Genomic DNA, 27,466 nt, shown 5'->3' on the forward strand with positions numbered 1-27,466 from the left:
TAATTAAATATTTTCGTTTATTTTTTCATTAATACAGTATTTCCTTTCCCCCAGACAAATAAAAAGAATAATTCATAAGATATTTATTGAAGAGCTATCAAAACAGAGTGCTATAGAATCTCTTGCTTCCTTTAGAAGACAATCTGCTTTAGTATTATTCAGAAACATCACTGATGGCTACAGAATAATGAAGCACTTTCCCCAACCTAAACATCCATAATGGATCCAAGGCACATAACAGTGTATTAATTTTGGGAACCAGGTTTAACCTAGTACTCAGAACACAGATACACCACATAAAAAGGTATAAGAATTACTATTTGAAGAGGAAGTTTATTAATGATGAGGGCAGATTAGGCTACTGCCAGATGGTGAATTACTCTACTGGTGAAGGTCAGAGTTTTGATTTCTTCTGGAAGAAGCTGGCAATAGCATTTACACATTCATCAGACAACCACCTCTCCGTCAGCACTTCACACTCTCTACTGTTCACTGCATGGAGCTTCTCCTTCTCCATACTTCGTAACAGCTGCTTGGACACTGCCAAGGACTGGAGGAGAAAGAGAAGGAAAATTAGGAAGGCAAGTTTTCTTTTCTATACTTTAGTGCTTCAGGAAATAATACAAAACCCACACTGGAATCCTAACCCAACTGCATTAGCATCAATCTCTCAGCTTTTAGTCAACCTTTTTGCTAGAAGTACTTTTTTCATTTAATTCCCCAGACTGCTAATAAGGTGGAGAAGGCTCCTAAGAAGCAAACCAGCAGTATCCTAAATGCTCATAATCAGGGTAGATGGGCAAAAGAAACAACCCATTCAACTGTCTGCACTGTCAAATGCCACCCACTTTATCAGCAGCTGGCACAGCTGTCTCCTCCTGTCCAAGGAAACACAAGACCACCATGACTTCAGTAGTCTTGCAAATCCTAAACTAGGCAGCAGGAACACTGAGTTCAGCAAAAATTAAAGCCACTCAGCGTCATCTTGAATACTCAGAATGCACACACTATAATAATATTGCAGAACCAGTGGTAAAATTCTTAAATATAAACTACTGCCAAAATAAAAACTTAAAAGAAGCCACCCAAAGCACACACAGAGGCACTGCACAGATAGATGAATCAGATAATTTGCAAGGCTTTCCAGCCACTGCATCTCTGTGGACAGTGCTCTGTCTTAGATGCAGACAAAGTAGAAAAGAAGGATATGATTCCCAGCAGCAGAGGGACAGATCTGTGCTTGAAGGACAATATATTGAGCCTCATTAGTTTGATTCAGGATGAAGTGAAACCAAGTGACAGGATAGGTTTGGCAGAAGGATTGGGAATGCTACAGGCTTACAAGGTGGAGGAAAATTTAAAATACTGACATTTTTGGGGAGGCTTGCATAAGCTTCTAATCTCGCCCAAACTTCCTTCTGAAAACTCCTGTCAGGGAAGACTTCAGTCACAAGTCCCTGGGCACAGGCTTCTGCTGCAGTCAGCTTTTTATTGAAAAGCAACATCTCACTTGCCTATATAAAAAAAATAAAGTGTGATTCAACAAGACACAAGACTTGAGTTATCTGACAGAGAAGCTGCATGCTTCCACATCACATTCATTTTACTCTCTTGCTTGTTAATATCTGCCCTCTGAAAAGAACACAGAATAGATGATGATTATTATTATTGTAATTATTAAGGAACCTCCAGATACTGTCTACTTCAAAGGCCCTGCTTGAGCTGGCCTTATTCAGTCCCATCATCCAGGCCATAAGGAAGAGGTTAAGCAAGTTTCACACCCAGAATCAACCCCTGGGCTTCATCACTAGGGACTGGCCTACAGTTCCTACTGTTCACTAGGACTGTACATGTCTTTTTGAGCAGAGCTCCAAGGTTGCAATCTGAAATTACCTCATCATAAATGTGTTTGTTCACTTCTGCAGTGATTCCAAGATTTCTAGAACATGTACTGGCAGGCTGTGTCTCACTGAACAGACTACTCTTGGTACTTGGATGGCTATGAAGCACTTGCTCTGCTCTTTATAGATTTAAACCCTGCTCAAAAAAATACATTATATTAATGCATGAAATATAAGATAAGTATTTAAAACTACCCAGACTTTTTTTCTGTGGGATAGCAAAAGAAGCAAAAAGGCTTTATGCTGTTCTGAGAAAAAAAAAAAAAGAAAAAGATTCTGCTGTCTCTTCATTTTTCAGGTTTTTGTTCCTTGGTTGGTTTTTTTTTTTTTTTTTTTTTTCCCTATAGTTTCCTTATTTCTAGAATAGACAGAGAAATTAAGAGTATGGACAGAAGACCACACTTGCTGACATGGTGAGAGGATACCAACACACAAAGGTCAGATGCTCCCACAGGCGGTGCAGATATTCTTACCTTGGCTAAGCCCATAATTTTTGGAAACAGGTAAGAGGAACATCCTTCTGGGCTCTGCCCAAGTTGACTAAATGGGCTGTGAAACGTAGCCTGGAAAAAAAAAAAAAGAGAACAAAATAAAGGAAACCTTAGATCAGAGCATGGAATTGAAGTACTAGGACTTCATTTTCATTTTAAATCTTCTACTGAGACAGAGTTCACCAAACACAGCTGAACTATTGCCATAACAGCCTTCAAATACCATCTGGTAACACTGCTTCGTCCTCTCAATGCACCCCAGAGCCAACTTTGTATAACTCCATTTCCACATCCAACAACCCTATTCATGAGGTTACATTAATTGAATACAGCACTTAAAGAAACTAATGGTTAAGTGCAAATTCTTTACAGAAAGGATGTTCATGCACATTTGCCTTAAATGTTATTAAATACATATTCCAAATAACTTATGAGGCAAAAAGCACTTTTGCCCCTCTGAAGGCATACCAAGTTTATTCTTCTCCTGAAAAATCCAAGTCACTGAATCTTTTTTCACCAAATGTTAAGCAAATCTAAAAAAGAGCCTGTGCCAGAAATGCAGCAAGGAGTCATACAAAATAATACCATAATTACAAGTTAGAACTGAACAGTGAACAATCTCTTAGAACAGAGAACAATCAACTTTGGGAAGGCTTCAATAAACTTGAAGGTAATAGGAAAATTGTCACAAAGGATAATCTAAGTGAAAGGCTAGGTTAAATCCTATAGAAATCCCCCAAGAACTCTTACCAAGGGTTCAAGCAAAAGCTGTCCCAGTGCAGGTAGGAAGGTACTAGCAGACTCTAAATAATGAGCTTGCCATGGACTTTAAACACAAATATACAGAAAGTGAAAACTATGTCAGATAATAAGTATGCAACTAATATAATCATGCAGACATTTAGAAAAAAACACAAGGCAAAAATAAGATGCGTTTATCAATGATTATATATACAAAATAAAGGAAGTTAAAGTATGAAATTCAAGCCATTCAAGAAAGAAGGATAATATTAACAGGACAAGACATTTCATGTGTATTTGGATTAAACTTCAACTAAATCTATACTAACTCATGGCTATAAGGAGATGATATGTTGAGGGCAAGTGACTAGACTTCCAAACAGTCTTTATAAAATTGAGAGGTATGAGCAAATAGATACTACTGATGGACAAGTTAAAGTCTGTTGGGAATAACTTGGTATGTAGCATGTGATATACAATAGGGAAAATGGTTTTAGTGGCAACTCTGCAGTAAGGGATCCAGGTGTTAGATCAGATCACAAGTATGTAAATCAAATAACACAGTGGGATGTCAAATGAGAAATACAGCCTGCAGAATGTGGAGAAGTTCTTCTGCTCCATTTCACATCAGTAAGACACAAGTTGGAGTGATGTGTCCGGCTTGTACCACTATGCTTAAACAGACTCAGAGCAATTGGAAGGAGTCCTGAGGAATGTGACTGCAGGCCACATGAGGAAAAGCTGAACAAATGGCAGCTGTTAGCTCAAAAAATGGAAAAGGTAAAACTGAGATATATTTAATAGGCTAAGTACACTGATATAATCATGCAGAGAGCTAAGGTTATTCCAAGGGAGGATGAATATAGACTGTTCTTTAAACTGAGAAACAAGGAAAAATAGGTTCACCCTGTAGCAAAAAAAGATCAGATGAGAGGGGCAAAAGAGGGAGAAGCCAACATTTTTCTAGTAAAAAAAGAGATCTATGGGCAATAATTGACTGAATAAATCATGCACATTATACAAGCATATGTCAGGAGGGCCACAGTCATCAGTGATCTGTAATCAATTACTTCAGCCAGTTCCTGAACTTCCATTCCATAACAAACTGTTGTTCCCCCTTTCACACCTAAAAGGGGCCTTACAAACATAATTTCACACCAGCTTAGAAGAGGGGCTCTTAGAAAAGAGCCTCTAAGCTGGAGTCAGTAACTTGATAAGCATAACTACAGCATGGGAAATTCCATCCATGTTAACCACTGGCTGATGCGCCCCTGTGCTGGTTATTAATATAGGTAGCTGTTCCTTGATGTGATATACAAAGCCTTCAGACTTTTCTGAAGCGTTCTTTTCTTTCAGATTACCCCAAATCAAATAGTATTTAATACTATTAAAAAAGAAAGAGGCTTTAAGACTGTCTTGGGATAGGCCATGCAATATACTTACTCTGTCAGAAGCATAGACAACGTCACACAAAGCAAGCACTGTTACACAGATTCCAATAGCTGGGCCATTTACCACTGCAATCAGTGGTTTAGGAAAATCGATAAAATGACCCACAAAGTCTCTAGAGAGAAGGGAAAACAGAAGATGCAAGATGTAAGAGACACACCTCAAGTGTTTTTCATCCAATATAAACAAATTGCAAAACATGTAATTAGACACCGCATAACAGAACCCATGAGCTAGATGGAAACTGTGCAATGTATGGGTTTTGAGCCCTTCAGAAATAAATTCTGACATAATAAGAACTATTTGAAACAGCTGCATTTCCTTAGCAACTAAGAATCAAACATATACATGCCAGCAGAGCTTTCCTAGTTCCTGTGATCAAGTTATAGGAGTGTTTTCTTCTTCAGCTACAATTGCTAATACAGCGCATTGACAAGAGCCCTCTGTCTAACGCATCCATCCCAACTCCACCCATGGGATAGCAATTCCCTTCACAGACTCTGCTCTGCAGTGGGGCCCCAACAGGCACCAACACTGTGATGCTATCTCAACACAGAATTCCCTAGTGCTCTTCTGCACACATTTGAGAAACAGCATTTTGTTTCAGTTGACAGCTGCTTGTCCATCCAAGAGGTGCAAAATGCATTCTCAAAATGAAACATTTTCCAAAAGAGAACAGTGTTGTAAAAACTCCATTTCTCTGGCATCTCTGTGCATTGGTTGCAGTGAAGCACTGTGCCTGTGTAACAGTAACAGCCCAACAAACACAGGCTTCTCACAAGAGCAAGGTTAAAGACCATAAAGCACACGAGACCCTGCATTGTGCTGAACACCCTACAAAACACCACAGGCTGGAACATTCGCCGATGCCACTGAGTATAACACCTTCACAACAGGCTCACACTGCATCATTATCACTTTGAGGGGCAACTGTGACCCACAGACAGCTCACCCAAGTAAAAGCTGCAAAATTGAGTACTTTACTTGCAGTTCATCTTTAAAACATAAACCAAAACCACTGATTTTCTGCGTATTTTTGCTTTTTCACCAACTGCAATTGCCTAAGGAAACAATCCAATTTGCAAGCATCTCTCAGATGCAATTATCACATACAGAAGTCAAAGAGAAGACAAAATCTGCCTAAGTAAGGGGAAAAAACCCCCAGACCCTTATGTGAGATGATATCCCGGATCTACTTGGCCTTAGAAAATAAATTCATTTAACAGGTAAATTAAAACTTAAAGGCAGAACCAAGACCCCAGAATTACTGGGCAATTTTGAACAAGCTCATCACACCTGTCTTTGTTCAAAGAAGTCTGCCAGTGAAGGTCTTTTGGCATTTCCTGCTAGTGTAGACACTGCTGGATATGAAAAACCCCACATATTTTTCATATACAGTTAAAACAATCTTTTTGTCATTTTACCTGTATGTACTTTGGGGACTAAACAAGGAAATCAAGTCTTTAGCATCACTGTACTTAAAAAGACTTCTAATATTAATCTATCTATTTCATACAACTAATACCACTTCCTCCCACACAATCTTTGTGTTTATGAACATGGTGAGCCCTTAGACAGAGTCACCTAAATAGATGAATCAGGGTCTCTGCTCTTGTTTTCTAACAATGCCTACAAATTATATTTTTCCCATTACAGCAACTTATGTACACATGAAACAGAGATGTTCTACTTGAGTAATACTGCTCCATCTTTTGCCATCTTCTCCATTTCACCAGGCTGGACATTAGTGAAATTATTCAGATCATTTCCACTACTGTAGTAGTCTCCATTTCCTGCAGAGAACACATAGGAGTAAATGCACCAATGGTTTCTGAGTAGGAAAGAGAAGAGAAGCTTTCATTTATCACATTTACAAAAGAATTTCATCCCGAGTGTCTAATAACATTAAGTAATTAGAGGGATTTTCTCAAAATATATACAATAGATCTTAAAGGACATCTAGGGTTTAAACATATGTTTTGACAGTCAATTTGTTGAAAAAAACAAATCAGTAAAAGCCAAAGAATGCTAGCTGTGAAATATTTGATGAGAAAAATTAATTTTTTTCTTTTTTTCTGTAACTGTCAGATGGAAAAAATACTTTATTTCTTTGCCTGCACACTTCCTTAGGGATTTTTTTCTGTCAATTTCCAACCATTCAAACAGTTAGATGTGAGAAACTTTTTTTTTAAACACGACAATGGAAATGTAAGTTGATGCATCTCCCTTCACCCACCTTCAAACTGATGCAGAAATCAAAATGAGGCAGAATAACCTTTTTAATATATGATAGAGTTTCACATTTTTATGATCTATTTAGAAAAAGGCACAGCAGTCTAAGGATAAGATTGACAGCACTGCATTGACATCACTGTACTGGAAGATGGATTCTTCAGTAAGAAACAGATAAGCTGGTATTCAATGTGTAAGTCAATTTGAGGCACCACCAAAAAAAACCAAGAAGCATTTAAAAGCTGACTACTGCATGACTCAATTTCCTAAATCACCCTATATTTCATGAGGACATTCACAGGATGGGACCTACTTTACACTGCAGTGCTCTTATTCACTGTGTGCAAAGGAACAGAAAGGTTTTGCAGAGGTGTTTGCTGTTGACTCACAGCTATATAATGTGTTAGACTTTGCAGCTTCAGTTGTGGGAATCTTGTCTTGTAAGGGCTGTGGTGCACAGTCATTGCTACAGAAAGGAAATCCAGCATCCTGGAAATGGGAACCAGGTGTTGGTAAAACAGACAGCAGAGAAGAATTTGCAAGGAATTACCTCAGAGTAAACAGGTTCTAGCCCAAATTCACCTTGAATTCACACTACTTAGCTGCCAGCCAAAACTCAAGTTTTGGCTAATTTCCTAAAAAGACACTTTTCTGCAATGAGGATGGGCTAGACAGGCAGCAACTCGAAAGTAGTAAGGCCTTTAGGAGTATTCCATATCCATCTTCTCAGGTGAGAAAGATGTTTTGATGTAACAACAAGCTCGCTTGAGAATTTAAAACATCAGCTTAAAGAAAATTCGCCAAAACACTTTGGAAAACCTTTGGTCATTAACAGAGGAAAGGATTTCCTCACTTAATTTTACCTTAGTCTAAACACAGGTAGGTATTTCATGTCAGTACTGTACCCTGGTATAATATAAAACATACCAGTAATAACTGCTATGGTGGAATCATTTTTTCCAGCTTCTTCAAGTGCTTTGATGATTTCTCTGTACATCTGCATAAAAGGAAAATCAACAAAGTACAAATGTGATGCTGCACAAGAACGTAAAAATGAGATTGACACTGACAAAAAGGAACTCAAGAGATAGATTAGCTATAATCCTTTTAACTACTGAAAAATTTGTCATGCACAGAAAGTTTGGTATTACATGTGAAGTACTTCAGACCATGAAGACACACACTTGCAATACTGAAAACTTGCAGTGCAAATCTAAAGGACAAAGTAAGGTCCTTTGGAAAAACAAGCACTGACAGGAAAAAGCCAATTTCCATACAGCATTTTAAGGGGACAAAATAACACACTAAAGAATCAGCAGCAATGGGGTGAAGTCCCTGCTCTTGTATCTCTGCAGTTGTGAACCAGGATGGTGGTGATGCTTCCAACATGATGGACTTACTCATGGAGATAACTGTGGGAAACAGAAGATCACCTACACATACATGCAGCAGCACTGAGCCAAAGGCTGCACAAACGCTTTGTTGTACTCAACATGGCAGTCAAATCTTGCATCCAAAACACAGGCCAGTCTTCCTGCAGTTTGCTATCTTAATTTAATCTAGACCATAATCCTATATTAAGTTTGAAATCAAGAGACCTAGAAAAGCCTAATTTGTAAAATTTTAGCTGAATTATTTAATTTTGTACTGGATATTTATTCCTTAGGTTGTTGTTGGATCCCTCACAAAGGTCAGACCGCGGTGCTTCAGTCAGTTCTGTTGAACCCGTAGTAAGGACCCTTTAAAGACTAAAGTAGCTTCTTCAGAAAGAACAAAATCATTAATCCTCCCAAGTTCACTTCTTTACCTGATGGTTGATGGCATTTTTCCTATCAGGTCGGTTAAACATTATCTTTGTGATATTGTTTTTGGTAGTAACTATTAATGTTTCATAGCCATCGTGTCTGCCCTCTTCTGGAGAAGCCTTTTCCTTCTGGCTAGCAGATTCTGCAGAGACTAGGCTTGAAACAAGTTCAGCATATTTCTGTCTGGCATCATCCTGCAATAAAAGAAAAGAAATTTAAAAATAGGGAAGAAAAAACAAAGGAGAAAAAAAGAGGAAAAAAATCTTAAAAAGTAAGGAGAAAGCAACACACACAAGATTATGAAAAGCTAAAATTGAAATCAGTTACAGTACTAATAAAATGGGTACCTGGGTGGAGGGGAGGGGAAGGTGACTGCTTCAGGACAAAAGAAAATTAGAATCTCCATTATAACATATTCCAGTTACAGGGGGAGAGGAGGGGAACATGTTGTATTTGAGCACTGCAGAACATGCTTCAGGTCACCTTAACAGCAGCAGCAATAGAGTCACAAAATAAAAGTGCACAGATGCTGGGATGATGACATTTATTTTGCTGGAAGAGTGCTCCCATCCATGATTAAGATTACCAGAGAGACCTTTGCCATATTCCCAGCATTTACACATTTCTATGGATCCTTTGTTTCTGCTTTCCAGTCAGACATTTCTCTAACAAGAGTTTTTAATTTAGAATATGTGTGGCTGAACATAAGACCACTGAAATGGATCTTCTGGCATTTTAAAACTGCTTGAAGACAATAGTTTTCATTTAGCACTAACATGACACACAGAAACCTAAAGAATCCTGTCTCCCTATCTCTAAAGTAAGCAGCAATTTTGAAGAATTTTAAGTACTTGGTTGTTACAACTTATTGGCTTGAAAAGATAACATACTTTGAACAGTTCTATAATCCATAATGAGTAGCACATGAAATTGTCTGTCTACTCTAACTGAGAAGCCAATTCTTTTCCTTAAGTATTTCTTGACTACTCCTAAAAGCTGCAGGGCCATCTCAAAAATAACCCTAAAACCTTAAACTAAACAAAAGATCAAAATGCACCCCAAAAAACCCAAAGAAGAGCAATATCTTATATTCATGGGATTATGCAACCATGTTTTGGTTTTTTTGTTGGTTTTTTGTTTGTTTGTTGTTTTTTTTTTAAAAAAAGAAAAATACAAAACTCCTCCTCTACATTAAAGAATTTTTTTGACCGAGCTCAGCAACTACTACTGAGCAGCAGGCCTAATGCAGCACTGACACAGTTGATTTGAAAAGCTTGCTTCCTTCATTTAATAGCAGCTGAGGAAACCATGGCAGCTTTATGTAGTCAGACTTACTAAAGCCTGCATGAAAAAGGAATGCTTATGTATCTCTGCATCTTTATTCTCCCTGCTTGCTTCACTTGACTTCTCTAAAGGTTATGAAAGTTACCAAAAATATCAAGATATATTGAGAAAAAAAGAATGAAGACAGGCTCTCAATACACCAATTTTTTCTAGTCTTTTAGTCAACAGCATAAGAGACTGACTTTTTAAAATGGCAAAGTTATGAATATGCTGAATGCAGAGATTTGTGTTTTGTTGTAAGAACCAGAAGCTCAATCCATCTTTCTTAAAGAGCAGAGCAGAATTGCATAATGCAAAAAACCACTATTCTCATTTGAAGTCACCACCTAAGATCTCTTACACAGATACAAGCTGACAGTAATAATGTAGAACTAGGCTTACACACTGAAAAAAAAAATCTCCAAACACTGAAGCAGTGAAGTGATTGAGGAATACAGTAGGAAACATTTTGATGGCTGAAGCAGAGATGCTCACCTAGCATGTAATATTTTTAGTCATCATCCACTCACTTAAAGACCAGGCACTTCAAGGTAGAGTAATCTACAAAGTATGTAAGTGAAATTATGACTTTTGTCACCTGAGACAAATTGCCAAGAGAGTTCCATGCATCCCACTTGGCTTTCTTGACGAAGTCCAGCATACCTGGTTTTGGAGCATTGCAGGGACCTTCAGTAGCCTGAAAAGAGAAAGAAACAAACTTATTTAAACCTTTGATTAAAGTTCAGATGATTTGGTAGAAAAGATGATGACTGTTCTGAATACTTATCTGATCAGGATACAGAATTCAACTCTGAGAGAGAAAGTTGGACAATATTTTGACAGTTCACATAACGTGAGGTTTTCAGTGTCTGCTATTTCTAATATTGTATTGGGCTTCTAGAAGCACCTAACCAATATGAGAGACTGGTTTCCAAAACCCCCATGCATGTTAAGTTCTCCTGCTGGAAAAACTGTGAAAATTTTATACTTATAAAGAAAGTTAAAGACTTGTTACCTGTGTGAAGAGACCTTTGAATAGGAACTGTTAATTTGGATCTTACTTCAAAGTTGGCCCTGCTATGAGCAAGGGCATTGGACCAGCTGAACTGCAAGAGTCTGAGCTACCCTGAAGTATTCTATGATTAGTTTTCCTGAAGAAAAATAAACTATTGGAAAGAAATATTTCAAGTGTGAGGCAGGAAAAAGCAAGAAACAGAGAGGGAGGGAAGGAAGGAGGGAAGGGAGGGAGGGAGGCAGGAAGGAAGGCAGGCAGGAAGGAAGGCAGGCAGGAAGGAAGGCATTTATGAGCTCACTATTATTAATCAATAAAGCTACCTGAAACCATCAGCTGTCTTTAAGGCTTTTTAAATGACTTATTGATTGCCTTCCTCAACATAAGCCCCAGCCTGTACTGACCCTGCAGTCAATCCTGATCCACAAATACTTCACTAAATACCAATACAAGCCCTGCTATGGGCATAAAGTTATTTCTGCAAAGGTCTCCTTTCATGATGTGGTAGAAAATAACCTTCACTTGAACTGTGGAGGAACATTTCCTTGAATTGAAAATAAACAAACAAAAAGCCCCACACAAAATCTACAATGACCATACTAAAAAAAAAAGTGGAAAAAACCTCAGAAATCAACTTTCAAATGTCAACACCATTATATGATATGCCCAGATGACTGTAGATACAAGAAATTTAAGAGGAAGCATTCAGCCTACTCTTTTTTAACTAGGCATAAACCATTTTCCAAAGCTGAATCAATATTACTATATGGAAGGCATCACACAATGGATGTAATTTTGCTCTATTTCTTTGAATAAAGGTTCTACTGAAAGCATGAAAAAACAGGTTTGGTTTCCCTCAGAATTTAGGTTTTAAGGGGCTGACATTTCAGGAACACAATCTGAGCACATAAAATGAAGAGCCTGTTAACACACAATACATTTGTACAGCCAGTATTTGAAAGAAATTTTACAGGCCCATCCCCTCAGGTTATAAATGCTCCTTACCAAACAAAATAAGTCAAGTCATGCCTACCTGTTTAAACAGGCCATAGAGTTTCAACTTAGCTTCATTCCCAGGATCTTTTTTCAAAAGCTTCAGCTGTTCTTGAGCCTTCTGGAAGTCCTTCTGGCTGACCTGCATGGTGGCTGCAGTCATGTGCAGATGAATCGCTGGAACGCAAACAGCTTGTGTTGGCCTGGGAGTAAGTGGGGAAAAAAAACCCCATTACTTGATTTTTGTGAAAGACTAGAGGAGAAACAAATACACTGCTTTTTAAGACATTTAAAGTAAACATGAAACATTACATATAACACTAATCAAAACAACAATAAGAAAGATATTAAAAATCACAAGAAAGCTGCTTTAGAAGTTTGCTTTTGCTGTGATATAATTAACCTTTGGAAAGTATTAATTTTTATTATTTAAATCTCATTCCCTTGTGCTCAGCACCTTGAATAATGCATTCAGTTCTGGGCCCTTCACTACAAGACAGACATTTTGGTGCTGGAATGTGTCCAAAGAAGGGAACAAAGCAAACAAGGGGTCTGGGGCACAAATCCTATGAGGAACAACTGAGGGAGCTGGGATTTTTTAGCCTGGAGGAAAGGATGCTCAGAGGGACCCTGTCACTCTCAACTGCCTAGAAGGGAGGTGTAGCTGGGTGGGAGTGTAGCTTGGTGTCTTCTCAAAAGTAACATCTGACAGGATGAGAGGGAACAGCTTCAAGTTGCAACAGCATCAAGTTTAGATTGGCAAAGAAAATCCTCCTAATATCCAGATGGGTGGTGAGGCATTGGAAGAGGTTGCCCAGGGAAGTGGTGGAGCCACCATGCCAGGAGGTATTTAAAAGATGTGTCTATGTGGCATCTGCTGACATGGTTTAGTAGCGGACTTAGCAGTACTGGGTTAATGGACTTGATGATCTCAAAGGTCCTTTCCAACCTAAATGGTTCTATGATTAGCAGCTTTATACGTCCATTAATTAAGATGAGTATGCAGCCTGCCTGCTCTTCGTGATCTTTTCAAGTGTGTGTGCTTCTAGCTAGAAACATTTGAATTTGAAAGTCTGGTTCTCCTTTCAAGGCAGCACAAGTGAAGACTCATTTCAATATGTACTTTGGAAAAGGATTGTAAGTAAACCAACTTGTAGACACTTGAGAAAAAGAAAGGAAGTCAAAATATTCTGGAAGAACAACTTCCCACCAGAAAAAGGCAGTTCCATCAAAACCTCCCCCAAATAGCAAACCTAACCCAATTCTATAATACTTCATAAAAGCAGGTTTACTTCAGTAAAGTTTGGACTCAAAAGCCAAGAAGTCTTACAACTTTGATTTATTTCAAGAGGGCAAAAGCATGTTGTCACAGCTTTTTTTTTTTTTTTTTTTTTGTTAAATTGCAATGTACATTAAGCATTTTTACTGTTTTTAAAATATTTGCAGCTTATGTATGAACCTTTCTTCTCTATTCCAGTAATAACATAAAAGGCCCAACTTTCCCTATTCTAACTTACAGACACACCTGCCATGTTAGAACATCATATATGATAGACTTTATAATCAGTCTCATTTGAAAAACTAATGAATATCTCAAATGGAGACTGACAGAATGGTTAATCAATGTAATATTAATATTTCAGTTCCAGGACAATAATTTAAAAGTCATGGAAATTCTGCCTTTTTATACACATCTAATGAGAATGTAAAAGAAGTTCTACTGCCTACCTCAAAAATATCTTCATTGCTCTTATTTCCTAAAGAAAATTTATTTTCTGCTGAAAACCTAAAAGTTGCAGACAGAAAGCATGAAGAATGTGAAACTGTTCCCCATTAATTTTATTCCTCTTTAAATTTATGTAGCTAGATGATGTCTTGCAAAAATATTTGTAAGACCTACTGCTTTTATGTCTATTACAGCCCCTCTTTGTTAATAAAATCAAAGTTCTGATATTTTGGAAATACCAAGTTTGAATGACAGACATGGAAAAATATTTTTTCTTTTACACAGAACTTCTTTCAAAGTAAAATAATTTCAAAATTTGCTTCAAAGCCTTGTGCCAGTAGCAAGAAACCTATCTGAACAATACAAAACAGAACAAGCTATCAGAAAAGGCTGCAGGAACAGAAAGTCCTTTTACTTAAACTGATCAGCTGTAAGCCTGTATTGAGATAGCAGTGCACCCAGACAAACACGGGGTAAACAACTCTCACTGTAACCAACATTCAAGCTGGTGTGTTCAGAAGACTCTACCAGAGTTTAACAAGTTCATCCTTTAAACAGCCAGGAGGTTACTTAGCCAACTTGTGGACTCTGTTTCCAGCATCAAAAAAACCACCTTCAACAGGAAAAAGTGCACCTAAATGGATACAGACACAAGATTTTTAACACTGCATCTCTCTCATTAGTCTGTCCTGGAGTCCCAGAACATGACGCTTTCAGTTCTTATTCCCAAACGTGTTTGAAAAGCCACATTAACAGGAAGAAAAAATGAGAGTGCTGGAAGAGTAGTTGTTTGTTTTGGTTTGGCTCTTTTTTCCTTCAATTTTGCTAGCCATCTTTGGAATTACTGGACTGCTACTGTCCCCAAGATGACCTGTGTATCTGCTACAAATTTTCTTGTCAGTCTAGGAAGTGACTGGGATAGATCCGGTATTTAAAAATGGAGATTTGGCTTTACACCATGTTTGACAATCGGGATTTCACTCCAGCCTGGCTGTGGTCAGTATCATAAAAAGGCTTTAAGAATCTCTTTTATATACAGTTTGATAATGATCATAAATTAAAAAATGTTGCGGATGAGCAGCTGGGGAGAGGAGGATGCCATAGCAGCTGGTCTGAAGGTATGAATACACATATTTATGGTTAAGGTTGCTTTGGTTTGAGTTTCTTTGCATTTAGCGGGTCACAGTTCTCTTCCTTATTAAGGATGCAAAGTAGAGAAGTCAGAAGATGATGAGAAAACAGTTAGGTGAATCAAAAAAGTTTGGCTGGGGAAAAGTGGAATGATTTTTCAGTAAGTCCAGGCTCAGAGGAACTTTGCTGTTTGGTTATATTCACTTTTTGCTTCTTAGTTAAATGTTTGGGTAAAATTGTTATCTATCCACTTCAAATACTTCATCTTTCACTCTTCTTTTCCTCCATATCTACTGATTTGTAATAGGAAATTGTACAACCTAGGTGTTTATTAAAGTTTGTTAAAAGAAAAGGCCTTTTATCTTTCATTCTCCCTTGCTGCTTGTAGCTCAGTTCTCTGCAGGACATTGATGATTAACCCCATTCCTTCTGCCTTCTAATCTCTACAGACATTTCTTACACATCAGAGACGTTTATCAATTCTCAACACACTAAGGCTAAGCTGATTACTATGATTTCTCTATTAAAATAACAACAAAGGATGAAAACACAAAGGAAAAATCAATTTATTTCACAATTAATTCCTCTTGGGCAGGACTTCATTCTTCAGAGGCACACACAAACAGCAAGAAGTAAGAAAGCCCCTCAATCCCAAGCAGATCACACAGAGTGAGATGACACCTCTCAGCATGCACAGCAGCACTGCCCCCTCTGTCACTGCACAGTGCTGCCATGCCACAGTCCCAAGGACAGAGGAACAGGAGAGGCTGCTGCACTACCGTGTGCAACAGCTTGCTCTCTCCATCTGCTGCTCCCTTGCTGTGACACTGAGTCCTTCCTAGTCACTCACTGAGCAAACCCATGCCCCACTTCAGCTGCCACACAAGACTTTGTGGGAGCCATTCAAGGCAGGCACAGAGCCTGGAACCTGACATACAGGCTTTTAATCCAAGCAGAAAACGAAGTCTACGAAAGACAACCAAAAACCCTTCTGTATTTCTCATCTACTCACTGCAACAAAGTGAAATAATCTCCTTCACAAAGCTTCCTGTTTATTGTCCTGCACCCAGAGCCTAGTTAGCAGCCACTGCCCCACTGCTACAAATTACCTTCACTGTAGAGACACCCAGAGAAGAGTGGTGAGGGCTGGGCAACCTCCCCCAGCTGGGTAAAAAGCCAGCTCCCACCAGAGAGACAGAAGCAGGATGAGTCACAACTTGGCAGTGCAGTCAGAGTCCATGACAAACGCCTGTGCTCTCCTGCAAGACCAGTCACTGGGGACTTCGCAAGTTGTACACTCTGAAAAAAGAAATAAATCCTGGGCATCACTGTCTGAACCTGAAACATGCAGGTTGACAACCATTTTTGTATTATTCCCTTGGTTCAGACATCTCTTTGCTGCCATTCAGTCATTCAGGACACCTTGGAGGCTCATCATTCATCCTATTCACTCTACCTGCTCACTTAAATGTCCCTTATTGCAATAAACATTCAAATGTCTCTTAAATTTAGGACTGCAGTTACACTGAAAGTAATTTTTCACTGTTTATATTATTCACAAAAAGACTGCAAAGCCTGTTAAAGGCAGGCCTCTCACTTCTGTGTAGTTCTGTCCCTTGCATAAGGACTTTGGAGAACTAAAAATGCCAACATTTTGTAAAATACTGACTGCTCACATACTAACTTTTAAAGCAACACAGCAGTTTCCTCATAAAGATTAAACAGAAGTCAAAAGATCTCCCTGCACAGGAAACATCAGACACACTTAGCAGAAAAAAGGGATGGATATACCTGAAATCTATCTTCCATTTACTTAGTACAAGTTTTCTTTTAAACATTAGTAGATCCTGGGGAAATAAAGCACATAGAAAAGCCGATAAAAATCCTATTAGGATTAAAAGCAGCGGGTGCTGCTAGATACACATGGGTTTAAAACTCCTGACAGAAATGGAAAACACTCATTTTACATTATTCTAAGTAGCTTCAGGGAGAGAAGCAAGAAAAAGAACAGGAAGTGTTAGACAGAAGCAAGAAGCACATTAAACTATCACTTGCACGAAACCTGCAACATCTTTTGTCCATTGCATGCAATACTTCAGATCATGTGTACAACATCCCTTCTTTGCCATGATCTCAAGGTGCTGTCATTTTTTTCCATTGCTCTTTCCACACTTTCCTCATGCAGAACAGCGAAGGGCATGGTAACCACCTCTTGCCATTTCACAACACAGTTCTGCAGCACCATAAAGTGGCACTGTTTCTGCTCATGTTCTTTCCATCTCAAGAGAAAATTACATGAAATACTGGTTTGCTGGTGCTGTTTAAAGAGTTATATGGTTGGGTTTTGCTGTTTTTGTTTTGTTGTTTTTTTTTTAGTTATGACACAAAGCAATAAATTCCCACAAACCTCATGGTGCTCAATGTTTGGTTATAACCTAAAACAAGCTTCTGATTGCATGCCTCTCCTGAATCCCTATAAAGAAGAGACAACACACATTTCCCAGCCCAACTTACACTTGATTTGCAGGTGCCAGCCAGACCTCCAATTTTGCTACAAGCTTCAGGAGCCTAAAACCTATCCCAAGAGCTTCACCTGCCCCAGCACCAGCAAGTGCTGCTCTTAGAGATTGCTGTGCAGTCACACAGGAGGAGAGCAACCAAATCAGACCTCCTTGCTCCCTGTCCTGCTGCGGGGACACGTCCACCCACAGCGAGGAACCACACGTGCTCCCTGCCAAGGTCACTGGGGCACTCCTTGCCTGCTGGTGCCTGGACAGTACCACTCCAACCAGTTTCAGGCTTCATTCCCCTTCTTTCAGCAGCACTTCTCTCACTCTGATCCTCCATTAAAATTTTCCTGATTTTTCTCCCTGGAAGGGAATAGGGATCTGGAGATGGAATAGCAACTTTGGATCATTAGTTCAGCTACATCACGGGGCGCAGGAGCAGAGCTGCTGGGAAAGCTTGTCACCACTGGCAATTGTAGCAACTGTTAGGAAACGAGGAGTGTGAGGGAAATAGAAACCTGTATTTAAACTGTAACCATGAGAAAATGAGTGAACCATCTGAAAAAGAATTACTTAAGTTGACCTGACACACCAACTTCTCTCATTCCCCCACCAAGCCTTCGTATCAGAATCTCCAGCAAGATTTTTAAAAAGAAAGTTTAAATACCAAATAATTATGACAATGAGCAAAGCATTAGCAGCACCACACTTCCTTGGTAACCAGGAAAATAATATTTATAATTTTCCATATTCACTTGCAGTATTTTCTGCACACAGTAAATTTAAGGTTGTACTTCACTTTATTTTGCTGACAAGAGAAAGCTATTGTCTATGCTGTTAACATAAAAATGATTAGAAAATTTTAATCTGCAGGTTCCCCAAGTTATCATTCATCATGCCATTCGTTATATTCTACTGAAACCAAACAGATAATAATGTAACATTAAGGACTCATAAATTTTTTACATAGCCCAAGCACTTATACAGCAATATCAGAGCTTTCCCCATACTGCTTAAAGTGGAGAGGGCTCATTTCTGCCACACGTCTCCAGTTATTCTCCCCATACAAGCTACCTAGACCTGAGCTGGAAAAAAGAGACACTGAAAATGCTAAAGCAAACTGAGATCCTATGGCATGTTTGGAACATTCATTGCTCTTTTGCTGTTGAAAAATAAAGGAGAGCTATGGAGAGTGTAGATGGTAAATCTACAGATAAATCCTTTGTAGTTTCTTCTGGCTGTAGAAGAAAAGCAAACCCTTCTTTGTTTATGCCATCTTATTACAGGCTGTTCCCAAAGAAATTCAGATCATTTAACTATACACATCTCTCACCATATACTCTTTTCAGATTTTTTTTTCTTTTCTTGCTACTGATTTACTTTATCATGTGTGCCTATCAAATCAATGATGCCTGCTGCTGCTGTTAGACTTTTGGCTGCAAAGCACTCTTCCTTTAAGTTGCATAGACAGATTTTCTTACAAACAGGAGTTGTGTATAATATTAAAAGAAACGTCAGTTTGACAATTTTTTCACTAATAAAGGTAACTTGCTCCAGGTTTTTATTTCTAGGTCTGTCCTTTCAAGTATCTTCTCTTATACTGGGAAATGTGGAATAAACACTAGGAGAAGGGAGGTGGTGAGAGAGTGGCTACATGGTACTCCAGTTGGGGTTAAACAACAACAGTCCCTTTTGATGCCCTATGTGGGGCACAAAGGGTTGAGATAACAACAGATCTGACCACAGCATCTTAGAACAAATTTGTTAAAAGCATTTAATAAATTAGCTTAATAGTTGCTGGTTACAATGCTCTTCCATTTGCTCAGAGTTCTTTCACATGTGCTCACAGTCTCTGTTCCATCCATGGGGTCTTATCAGCATCAAAGTTATTGTCTAAAAATCAGTGCATTTGGTTCATTTGGGGAAATACCAAGTTTTATTAACCATGGCAATACTACGAAGGAGTTGATGACTCAGTACACAGAACTCCAGTCTTCCTAAAAAATCCTCAAGATATAAGGAAACAACTATCCCTTCCTGTTCGACCAGCATAGTCCCTGGTAGTACCCCACTATATCACATAACTATATTTAGTTACAGAGTAACCAAAATTTATTGCTCTTAGGCAATAAGAATGTTTCTAGTGTTCTCATATTTCCAATATATTTTACTAGTAGAAAACATCAGTTCACATATTCTAAAAACAATTTACTTACTGCTACTTTAACAAACAGAAAGAAATGTAAGCCAAATTATTTTCCCGTTTATATTAAAATGTTTCAAGAGTTGTTCTAAACACAAGTTTGGTGTATAAATCCTTATCAGCTTTTATTATTTTACACTCCTACACTGTTTTGACATATAAAAACTAGAGGATAATTATGTGTCTGTTGGCAAATTGAAGTGCTGAATCACTGTTGTTTAGTGCAAGCAACTCAGCTGTGCTTGATAGTTTCTTTTTCAATATTACAGAATAGCTAAGAATGATGGCTCTAGATTACCATTCACTGAGATATGAAGTGATCTGATCTTTGTGCTCTATACATGCACAGTTTTATTTTATTTTATTTATGCCCTCACCACAGCTGCTGGGAGGGACACTAGGATCATCTCCTGAAATCTCCACAAGAACTCTCTCTCTCTTTCCAGCAGACTTAAGTTGACTGATGAATGACAAAATCATGAGAGAACCTCCTGTATATGCTCAGTCCATGTAAGACATCTCTAAAAGCAGGAAGATTTACAGACAGAAACACACTTCAAAGTTAAAAATAAGAACGTTAGCAAAAAAAAAATAGAGCTGTAATACTCATACATGTGACATTTGCTGAGAATCACTGAGAGTTTATTGCAGCATTTGGAGAGCAGCAAACTCAAATACATTCCTTACACATCATTATCTAAGATGACTTAACAAAAAGTTATAAACAAATACTCAAAGTCAATGGAGAAAGGATAATGTGATTTTGATTTGACTTGCAGGGACAAATCTTGTTGGCTGTATGGAGAGCAAGAAAATGTATACTTCAATATTAATGGCTTATGGCCAACACAGGTAGGTTTCTTGACAAGGATACAACCAGCTCCTGCAGCTTCCACCCACATCAGAACACCCACTGACACTCCTCACAGTGCAGCTGAATCAGTGAAACAAAAATTTTGTCTGAAGCTTACTTTCTCTCCTGAATCCATGACACCTAGATACAATAAGGGTGGACAAAAAGAATACTGAACAAAACAGTAACAAAGCAGCATTTGCCAATGGCTTATCCTGCTCAAATCTAGATCTCTTTCAGACAGCTTAGAATTAAACACTTTAGGTCTAAACACAAAGTAGCACACTGTTCTTGGTTTTGTCAGTATTTCCAGCACCCACAATCAAACAGACCAACAGGTTGTCTTTAAAGACCTGGGGCAATTTATTCAACAAAAATCAGATAATCTGAAATGGAAATTACACACATACCAAGGGACTTCATGTCATGTCTTACTAAGACAGTGTAAAAAGCTTAAATTATAGCATTTAGAAGGCTGCACCTAAAGCAGCAGCTCCCAAGAAAGAGGTCAGAGGACTGTATTGAATTGTGCCAGTTCTAAGTGGGGATGTAACATATGCAGAGTCAAACTGGCTTCTGCTATCATTGTAGAGAGCATGAAGAGTTATTGATCTGGGAAAAAGATGGACAATCCATATAACTTGGAAGTTCTTCCTCTGAATAAAAGGGTGTTTCATCTGGCTTTGTAGTGGCAATTAAGAAAATCAACACAAAACTAAACAGACTCTTTTGTTTCAGAAACAGGCTGACTATACTGACAAGTTTGAAGCCGTAAGAATTTTACAAGCATGTGCATCATGGTATGAAATGACAGCATATTTGAAATTTAAAATTTACCCTGTTTAATGGTTAGCTTATAAGGACCAATTTATTCAAGAATTGTTGGCCATTCTATAAGCTAAATACCTTTACACCAGACCTTATGCCAGAAAACATATTATCAGAACACCATACCAGAAAAACAATAGCTGCCTCTTTGGAGGGCCAAAGAATCAGCAAAGAATCCATACAACACAGTATTTCTAATCCTGAATAAATTAGTTTTATACATAATTAAGAACGGAATCTCTTCCACTCAACACTGGTGAGGCCACACCTGGATTACTGCATCCAGTCCTTTGTTCCATGGTATAAGAATCATGGTCATACTGGAAAGAGATGAGAAAAGAACCACAAAGACAGAGCATCTCACACATGAAGAGAGTCCCAGAGAACCGGGATTGTTCAAAAAGCTGTGTTCCACAACAATCCATCCTCAAGATTTCCAGACACCTTGGTTTGATATTAGCTAAGAACTGTGAAATTTAGCTCAACTACATACAGCTTGCTGCTCTGGGTTACATTTTGTCGATTTTAACTGCTGTGTGTATTTCCATTCAAAATAGTTTAAGATTGTGCTTACATAAGGACAGAAGTTTACTAAGACACTTTTCTAGAAAATTATCCAATCATCTCACCACTACCTTTTGTCTTTTAAGTTGTGTTGGTAAACCAACATGAGCAAACATGTTAATTGCAGGGGTTACTACATCTTAAGTATTTGCAGAGAAAGTCTCCCATTAAGAGATTTAGTTGTTCATTTTGTTATTCATTCCTTTGACTAGTTTAAACCCAATATTCAAAACACAGTGGATTAGTTTATTTCAATGGCTATGTTTCAGAAACCTGGCCCTTAAAGAAAAAGAGAAATTCAAGATCCATTGGTGGTATGAAGAAACTTTCTGAAAGACTCAAAGTTATCTTAAAATGCTAGGGGAAGCTGATTTTACCAGTATTTCGCAAAAACTTACTGCAAAAGTCAAATGGCACAAGGTTTCAAGAAATGAAAGAAGGTGGTTTCTTTAATATATAAAACAAACAAAAAAAAAATTTCTACTTGAAAGGTAAGAAAAGTATGATGAGCTCTCTAAACTTTCTATTGACTTGCACCAAGACAGAAAAGACTAAGCTTAGGGAAAAAAATAGGTTTAAAATCAAGGCAGATATATTCTTTGCTTCCTTTTCTGGTAGCCAGGCAAGGGTCTGTAACCCACATAACTCAGATCACAAACACCAACTATAACTACAGATCTAAGCTACCAAAAGGAAGTTTGCAAAGATAAGCATGGTTATCTTAAGCAGGAGGAGCAGAGCAGAGTACCTGAGCACTACAGAATCCAGCACAAGCCAAGGAGAGCTGATAAATGGAAATCTGTCACAGAAAAAGATGTTCGTTGATAAGGAATAGCAAAGAGCTGAGCAAGGTGCAGTAGTGCAGCCTGAAATACAGCACCAAGAGGCACAACTCCAGGGAGTCAGAAACCAAAATGCATGAGCCTGTGTAAGACAGTATCAGGGAGTAAAAAACATACTCCACAGGGCTTTCCTGGTGTAGGATCAGGGTCTGTATTTTCTGGCTAAGACACAACCCTTGCATGTGGACACATTTCCCATGTCAGTGAGCCAGGATGCATTCCCACTGAACTGCTAGTGAGAGGGGAAGTTGGCAGGCAGGTCTTTGGGAGACTGCAGGACATCTGCTGCCTCCACCTCGCTGAGATCAGGAGGGAAACAAGACCCCACTCGCCTACATCTGGGGAAAAGTTTCAGGCATAAAAGCAACTTCTACTGCCAGCACCGGAGGTTTTCGTACAGACCCCCAGGAGACTCAGGAGTGTTTTCAAACAGGGTTTTTAAGGATATAGTCTGATTTATTGCTTGATAGCAACACTGCAAAAATCCAGTCTTCCTCCTTGCAAAGGGAGTTGGATTAGGGATGTCAGCAGACATTACAAAAGAAAAGGAAAGCTGCTACAATACAGAAATAGGACCTGGTGTGGGGGAAAGGGGGTGAAGAGGCAATAGTGCCCTTTTTGCTCAGCCAGTATGAGAATATCAGAACAAAGCTCCTAAAATTTGTATGTCCATATGTTGCGGACTCTCCGCGTGTGGCGACACGAGGCTTGACTCCATTTCAGAAGGCTGATTTATTATGTTAAATATTATATTAAAATGCTACATTAAGACTATACTAAAGAACAGAGAGATCAGAAGGCTCAACAAGAATAGAACAGAATAGAATAACAAAATCCTGTGACTGCTCACAGCCTTGGCACAGGTGGCTGTGATTGGTCATCAATGGAAAACAATCCACATGGACCAATCATGGATGCACCTGTTGCATTCCACAGCAGCAGATAGTAATTGTTTACATTTCTCTCCTGAGGCTCCTCAGCTTCTCAGGAGAGGAAAAATCCCAGCAAAGGATTTTTCATAATATCATGGCTACATCCATACCTAAGCACAACTATCTGAATAGGATTGACAGAAAGGACTAGACATTTCCTACCAGGGATACAAGGCAGACTCTCTCTGAGGTCAATTAGGTTCTCATGGTCAAACCCGGAAAAAAGAAACAGAACAGAAAAGGGGACCAGACTTACTGGTCACCTCCAGGATGGCAGTAGCCTCAAAGATGTTTCCACAAGGCAAGGCTTACATGTCCTCTGGGTGTACTGGCATCCACAGTTCTCCTCAAATGCAGGAAACTTTATTGCATGTCTGTAACAGTGGAAAAATGTATTTACATGCTCCTCACATATTAAAAAGAAGCAAACAAAAACCTGTGATGCAGGTGATACATCATTAACAGCAATCAAGAAGCTTTTTCAGGGAATGACCTGGAATACTGAACTGCTCCTAAGAAGGAGGCTCCTGAGCGCAATCATTTGATGAAACAAGAAATAGTGTCAGTGCAAGAGATCAGTTCTTCCTCTGCCGTCAGTGGAGCAACTTTCTTATAAGAGCAGTTTCATGGCAAAGCAAAGCCTCTGGACCCTAAAGACCCAGGACTTTATATCCCACTGGCTTAGTGGGAAGCAAGGCGGAAAAGAGCCATAGCTCTTTCCTGTGGGTCTGTAGGTCTGCAGTCAGAGACAGGGAAAGGAAAAGATGGAAGGGTTACAATGTCCTGTTTTGCCATAAATCTATTAAAAGGTGCTTGAAACAATGACCAACAAGTTCAACTGCACTACCAAGTAAAGAGTAAGCAATTCAGGGAGCAGGATGAATAAACTCCCAGGCAGAAGTACAAAAAGGCTGCAGAGACTGAATAAGGACTGTTGTGCATTGTGGTGGAACACCTGAACTCCTGCCATGTGGGTGGGCTGTAAGCATCCAGATGTTTTGTCATGAGATGATAAGCGGATGCCAAGAAGAGATTTGGAATGCTGCTCAAGAGACAGATGGAAGTGAACTTGAACTCTTAAGACTGTTGCCTCCCAAGCTGAAAACCAGATAGTGTAGTGGAGATTCACTGTGAGAAGGAAGTATTGCAGGCACAGGGAGAGACCAACAAGGCTACAGAAGCAAGGAGAAGCCAACAGGGTAGGAGAAAAATAACTGGCTTTCAATCCACTTTACTTAAAGATCAGCATTTAATAGTGCTCCTGTGGAAAAGGCTTTTCTGGGAAATAAAATACCTCATGGGAAATTGGTCTTCAACAAGATCTGACCTCCTTTAAAGTTGCTGGAATACCAAGGAACACACTGGGAAGTTTGGGTGTGACTATGTTACTGCCTGGGTTTGACCAGGAGAGCGTTATTGGAGAAAGTCTCTGCACTGCTGCCAACTCCACTGCCCCAGGTTGTGCTTGGCACATACAAGTCAGATCCCTTTTAAACTACATAAAACTGGGAGATGTCCCTCAGCCACTGACAGGCATTCAGCGCTGGGATCGCACTACAACTAGCGCAAAGGAAATCCCCAAAAGAAAGATAGCACAGATGGAGGTTTCCCAGCAGCAAGCATTTGGTGCCCACTGGTCTGACCTGCCCTAAGTGCAGATATGGCTTCACAGCACTGGTGCTGTGGGGCCCCAACCTCAAAGATCTGAGTGCAAAGATTGTCAAATGCATACAGCCCCAGCAAAACTCTTCTGAATGTGCATTCGTGTCAGCATCCCCCCCCCCCTCAGATGAATCTAAACTTGAAATATTATAAATTGCAACAGCGCAGCACAAGAACTGTGGAACCCACAGTACCATGTCTGAAAGAATTATGAATGTCTTGCTCGGAAAAACAAACAAACCAAAATAAAGTAAGAGTAATTCCAGCATTTTTCCTTTATATTTGTACAAGTCTTTCTCTTTCAGTCTTCCAAGGATATGAGTCTTTTTTCCAAGTTTAGATTGCAAAAAATGCTTCCTAAATTCACTGGCACAGCAATGTTGCCAGTGTTTTTGATAAAATTCTGCTCGCATACTACCAAGACAGAAAATAAGGCTCACCTTTCAGGTGCTCTAAAAAGTGTACTATTTTTCTTTTTTATATCTGATTAAATACTAAAAACATGAACCCATTACTAATACTGATTTATGAACTGCTATCTCAGATAGAATCTTGCCATTTCAAATACGTATGACTCCACCAGCCTAATGATGATCAGCAGGCCAGTCTTTTATGTGTTTTTCCAATTTAGAACTGCTTTCCCTCACTCTCACTGTAACTTAGCGACATTAAATTAGTATTATTTAGCTTGCCCAGAGAGTTCTTTTTCTGAAATGAGGGCAGAAGTCATACAATTATCTTTGTTTCTTCCTGTTTTATGATGTTCATGTACTTACTTCAAATAAGTTCTTACAAAGGTTTGAGTGAAAAAAATTACAATTTAATGCATAAATGTCTTACAGTCTTCTGGTTAAAATGTGCTCATGCCTAACAGACATACTTGGATACTGGAGTAAAAGCATTTCATGTATGAAAGTGTGCATTATAACAGTCAAACCGGAATGTTGTTACCAATCAGAGTATCACACATCTTTAAATCTATTGGTATGACAATGTCTGCTTCGCTACTGTATTTAGGAACTTGTTTACCAAGTATACTTAACATACCATGCTTTTTCTTGAGTATTAAGGTATTTTTGATTGGAAGAGGAAATTCCATGAATTGGCATGCTTTGTGATTCTTATTCATATACAAGGAACTTCATAGTGGAATTTCCAATATAGCCATTTTCAATAAAAATGTATATCACACAATTCCAAGTATAATTGCAACTCAAGCCATCCCTTCTGCTTTCCACTGTCCAGCTAACTCTGAAGCTGCTGCACTGCAGTGCACGCTCCTGCACGTGACACTTTATTTGGAAACAGCTTAAAGGCAACATGTAATAAATAAAGGTGTAGAAGATACTGCCGGATTATGTGGAAAGCCAGAACAGTCTTAGCAAGGCGCCCTAATTAGCTGGACACACAATTAAGCTTGGTTCTGTCAAGGCCAGGCTGGATGGGGTCTGAGTAACCTGGTCCAGTGGAGGGTGTCCCTGTCCCTGGCAGGAGAGTTGGAATTAGATTAACTTTAAGGTTGCTTCTAACCCAAACCATTTATAATTACATGATCTTTGGGACTGGTAAAATAAAATACAGAAAGCAAGAAAAGGCCCAAACACACACACTCTTTTTACACATTTTTTACACATTTCAGTACGGTTTCGGATACCGCACCCTCAGCCTAACCAACAATTTTTCTGGTGGTGAAATATTCGCCTCAGGAAAGCATCAAACACAGATTTCCCACTTCCACGCTGTGTTCAAACACTTAAAGGTGGTCGGTACGGCCGGAGGGGTCCCCCAACTTTAGGAGAAAGCGATTTCCCCCGTTTTTGGGATGAGAGCGGCGCCCGGCCCGGTGCACTGAGGCCGGGGCTCACGCAGCGGCACGGGCAGGGCAGCACCGCCGGGCACGCCGAGCCCCGCCGGGAGGCAGCTGGGGCTGCCCAGCCCCGCCACGGACACCCCGCGCCCGCCGCCCCGTGAGGGGCCCCGCCGGCCAGCCCCGGAGCGATCGGCACCCACCTCGTCCCGCAGGGCAGCCGCCAGCACAGCCTCCGGACGAAGGTCAGGGCCGGGGACGCCATAACCAGGGGAAAGGAAGGCGGGAGGGGGAGGAGACAGCAAACCCCACCCCGGGCATGGATCACCGCCTCCATGGCCGCGGAGAGGGCGGCCTGAGGGCGGGGCCGGGCCCGGGGCCGAGCTCTGCCTGGTCGCTAAAAGCGGCAGGGGGGGCACTGCTGTGTGCAGCCGTGCTTTGGAGCTGTGCCCGGGAATCACAGA

General features: G+C 39.5%; 1 protein-coding gene across 2 annotated transcripts; it reads right to left on the reverse strand.

The window, feature by feature from the left end:
* On the reverse strand, positions 1 to 27,353 carry ECI2 (enoyl-CoA delta isomerase 2). Of its 2 annotated transcripts, XM_041475420.1 has the most exons (11): positions 27,206 to 27,351; positions 15,914 to 16,103; positions 11,988 to 12,150; positions 10,541 to 10,639; positions 8,622 to 8,813; positions 7,742 to 7,811; positions 6,273 to 6,375; positions 4,577 to 4,697; positions 2,375 to 2,464; positions 1,371 to 1,514; positions 1 to 550 (listed from the first exon to the last, which is right to left on the reverse strand). In XM_041475420.1, the coding sequence occupies exons 3-11, from the start codon at positions 12,108 to 12,110 to the stop codon at positions 395 to 397; spliced, it is 1,098 nt and encodes a 365-aa protein (XP_041331354.1). In that variant the 5' UTR covers positions 12,111 to 12,150; positions 15,914 to 16,103; positions 27,206 to 27,351; the 3' UTR covers positions 1 to 394. The 2 variants fall into 2 exon arrangements, with proteins under 2 accessions (XP_041331354.1, XP_041331353.1); XM_041475419.1 differs by lacking the exon at positions 15,914 to 16,103 and having other exon boundaries at positions 27,206 to 27,353.
* Between the last annotated feature and the right edge of the window lie 113 nt (positions 27,354 to 27,466).

The sequence above is a fragment of the Pyrgilauda ruficollis genome, unplaced genomic scaffold (assembly GCF_017590135.1).
Source record: "Pyrgilauda ruficollis isolate IOZ18807 unplaced genomic scaffold, ASM1759013v1 scaffold35, whole genome shotgun sequence".
Taxonomy (NCBI): domain Eukaryota; kingdom Metazoa; phylum Chordata; class Aves; order Passeriformes; family Passeridae; genus Pyrgilauda; species Pyrgilauda ruficollis.

Bases quoted from the DNA above. Each gene is read 5' to 3' on its own strand.
- ECI2 (XM_041475419.1), bottom strand. From the start codon at position 27,339: ATGGAGGCGGTGATCCATGCCCGGGGTGGGGTTTGCTGTCTCCTCCCC. The intron at 10,640-11,987 runs GTAGGCATGACT...TTCTCTTTTCAG, and splicing joins TCTATGGCCTGTTTAAACAG to GCTACTGAAGGTCCCTGCAA. The intron at 551-1,370 runs GTCAGTATTTTA...TTTCTCCTCCAG, and splicing joins ATGCAAGCCTCCCCAAAAAT to TCCTTGGCAGTGTCCAAGCA.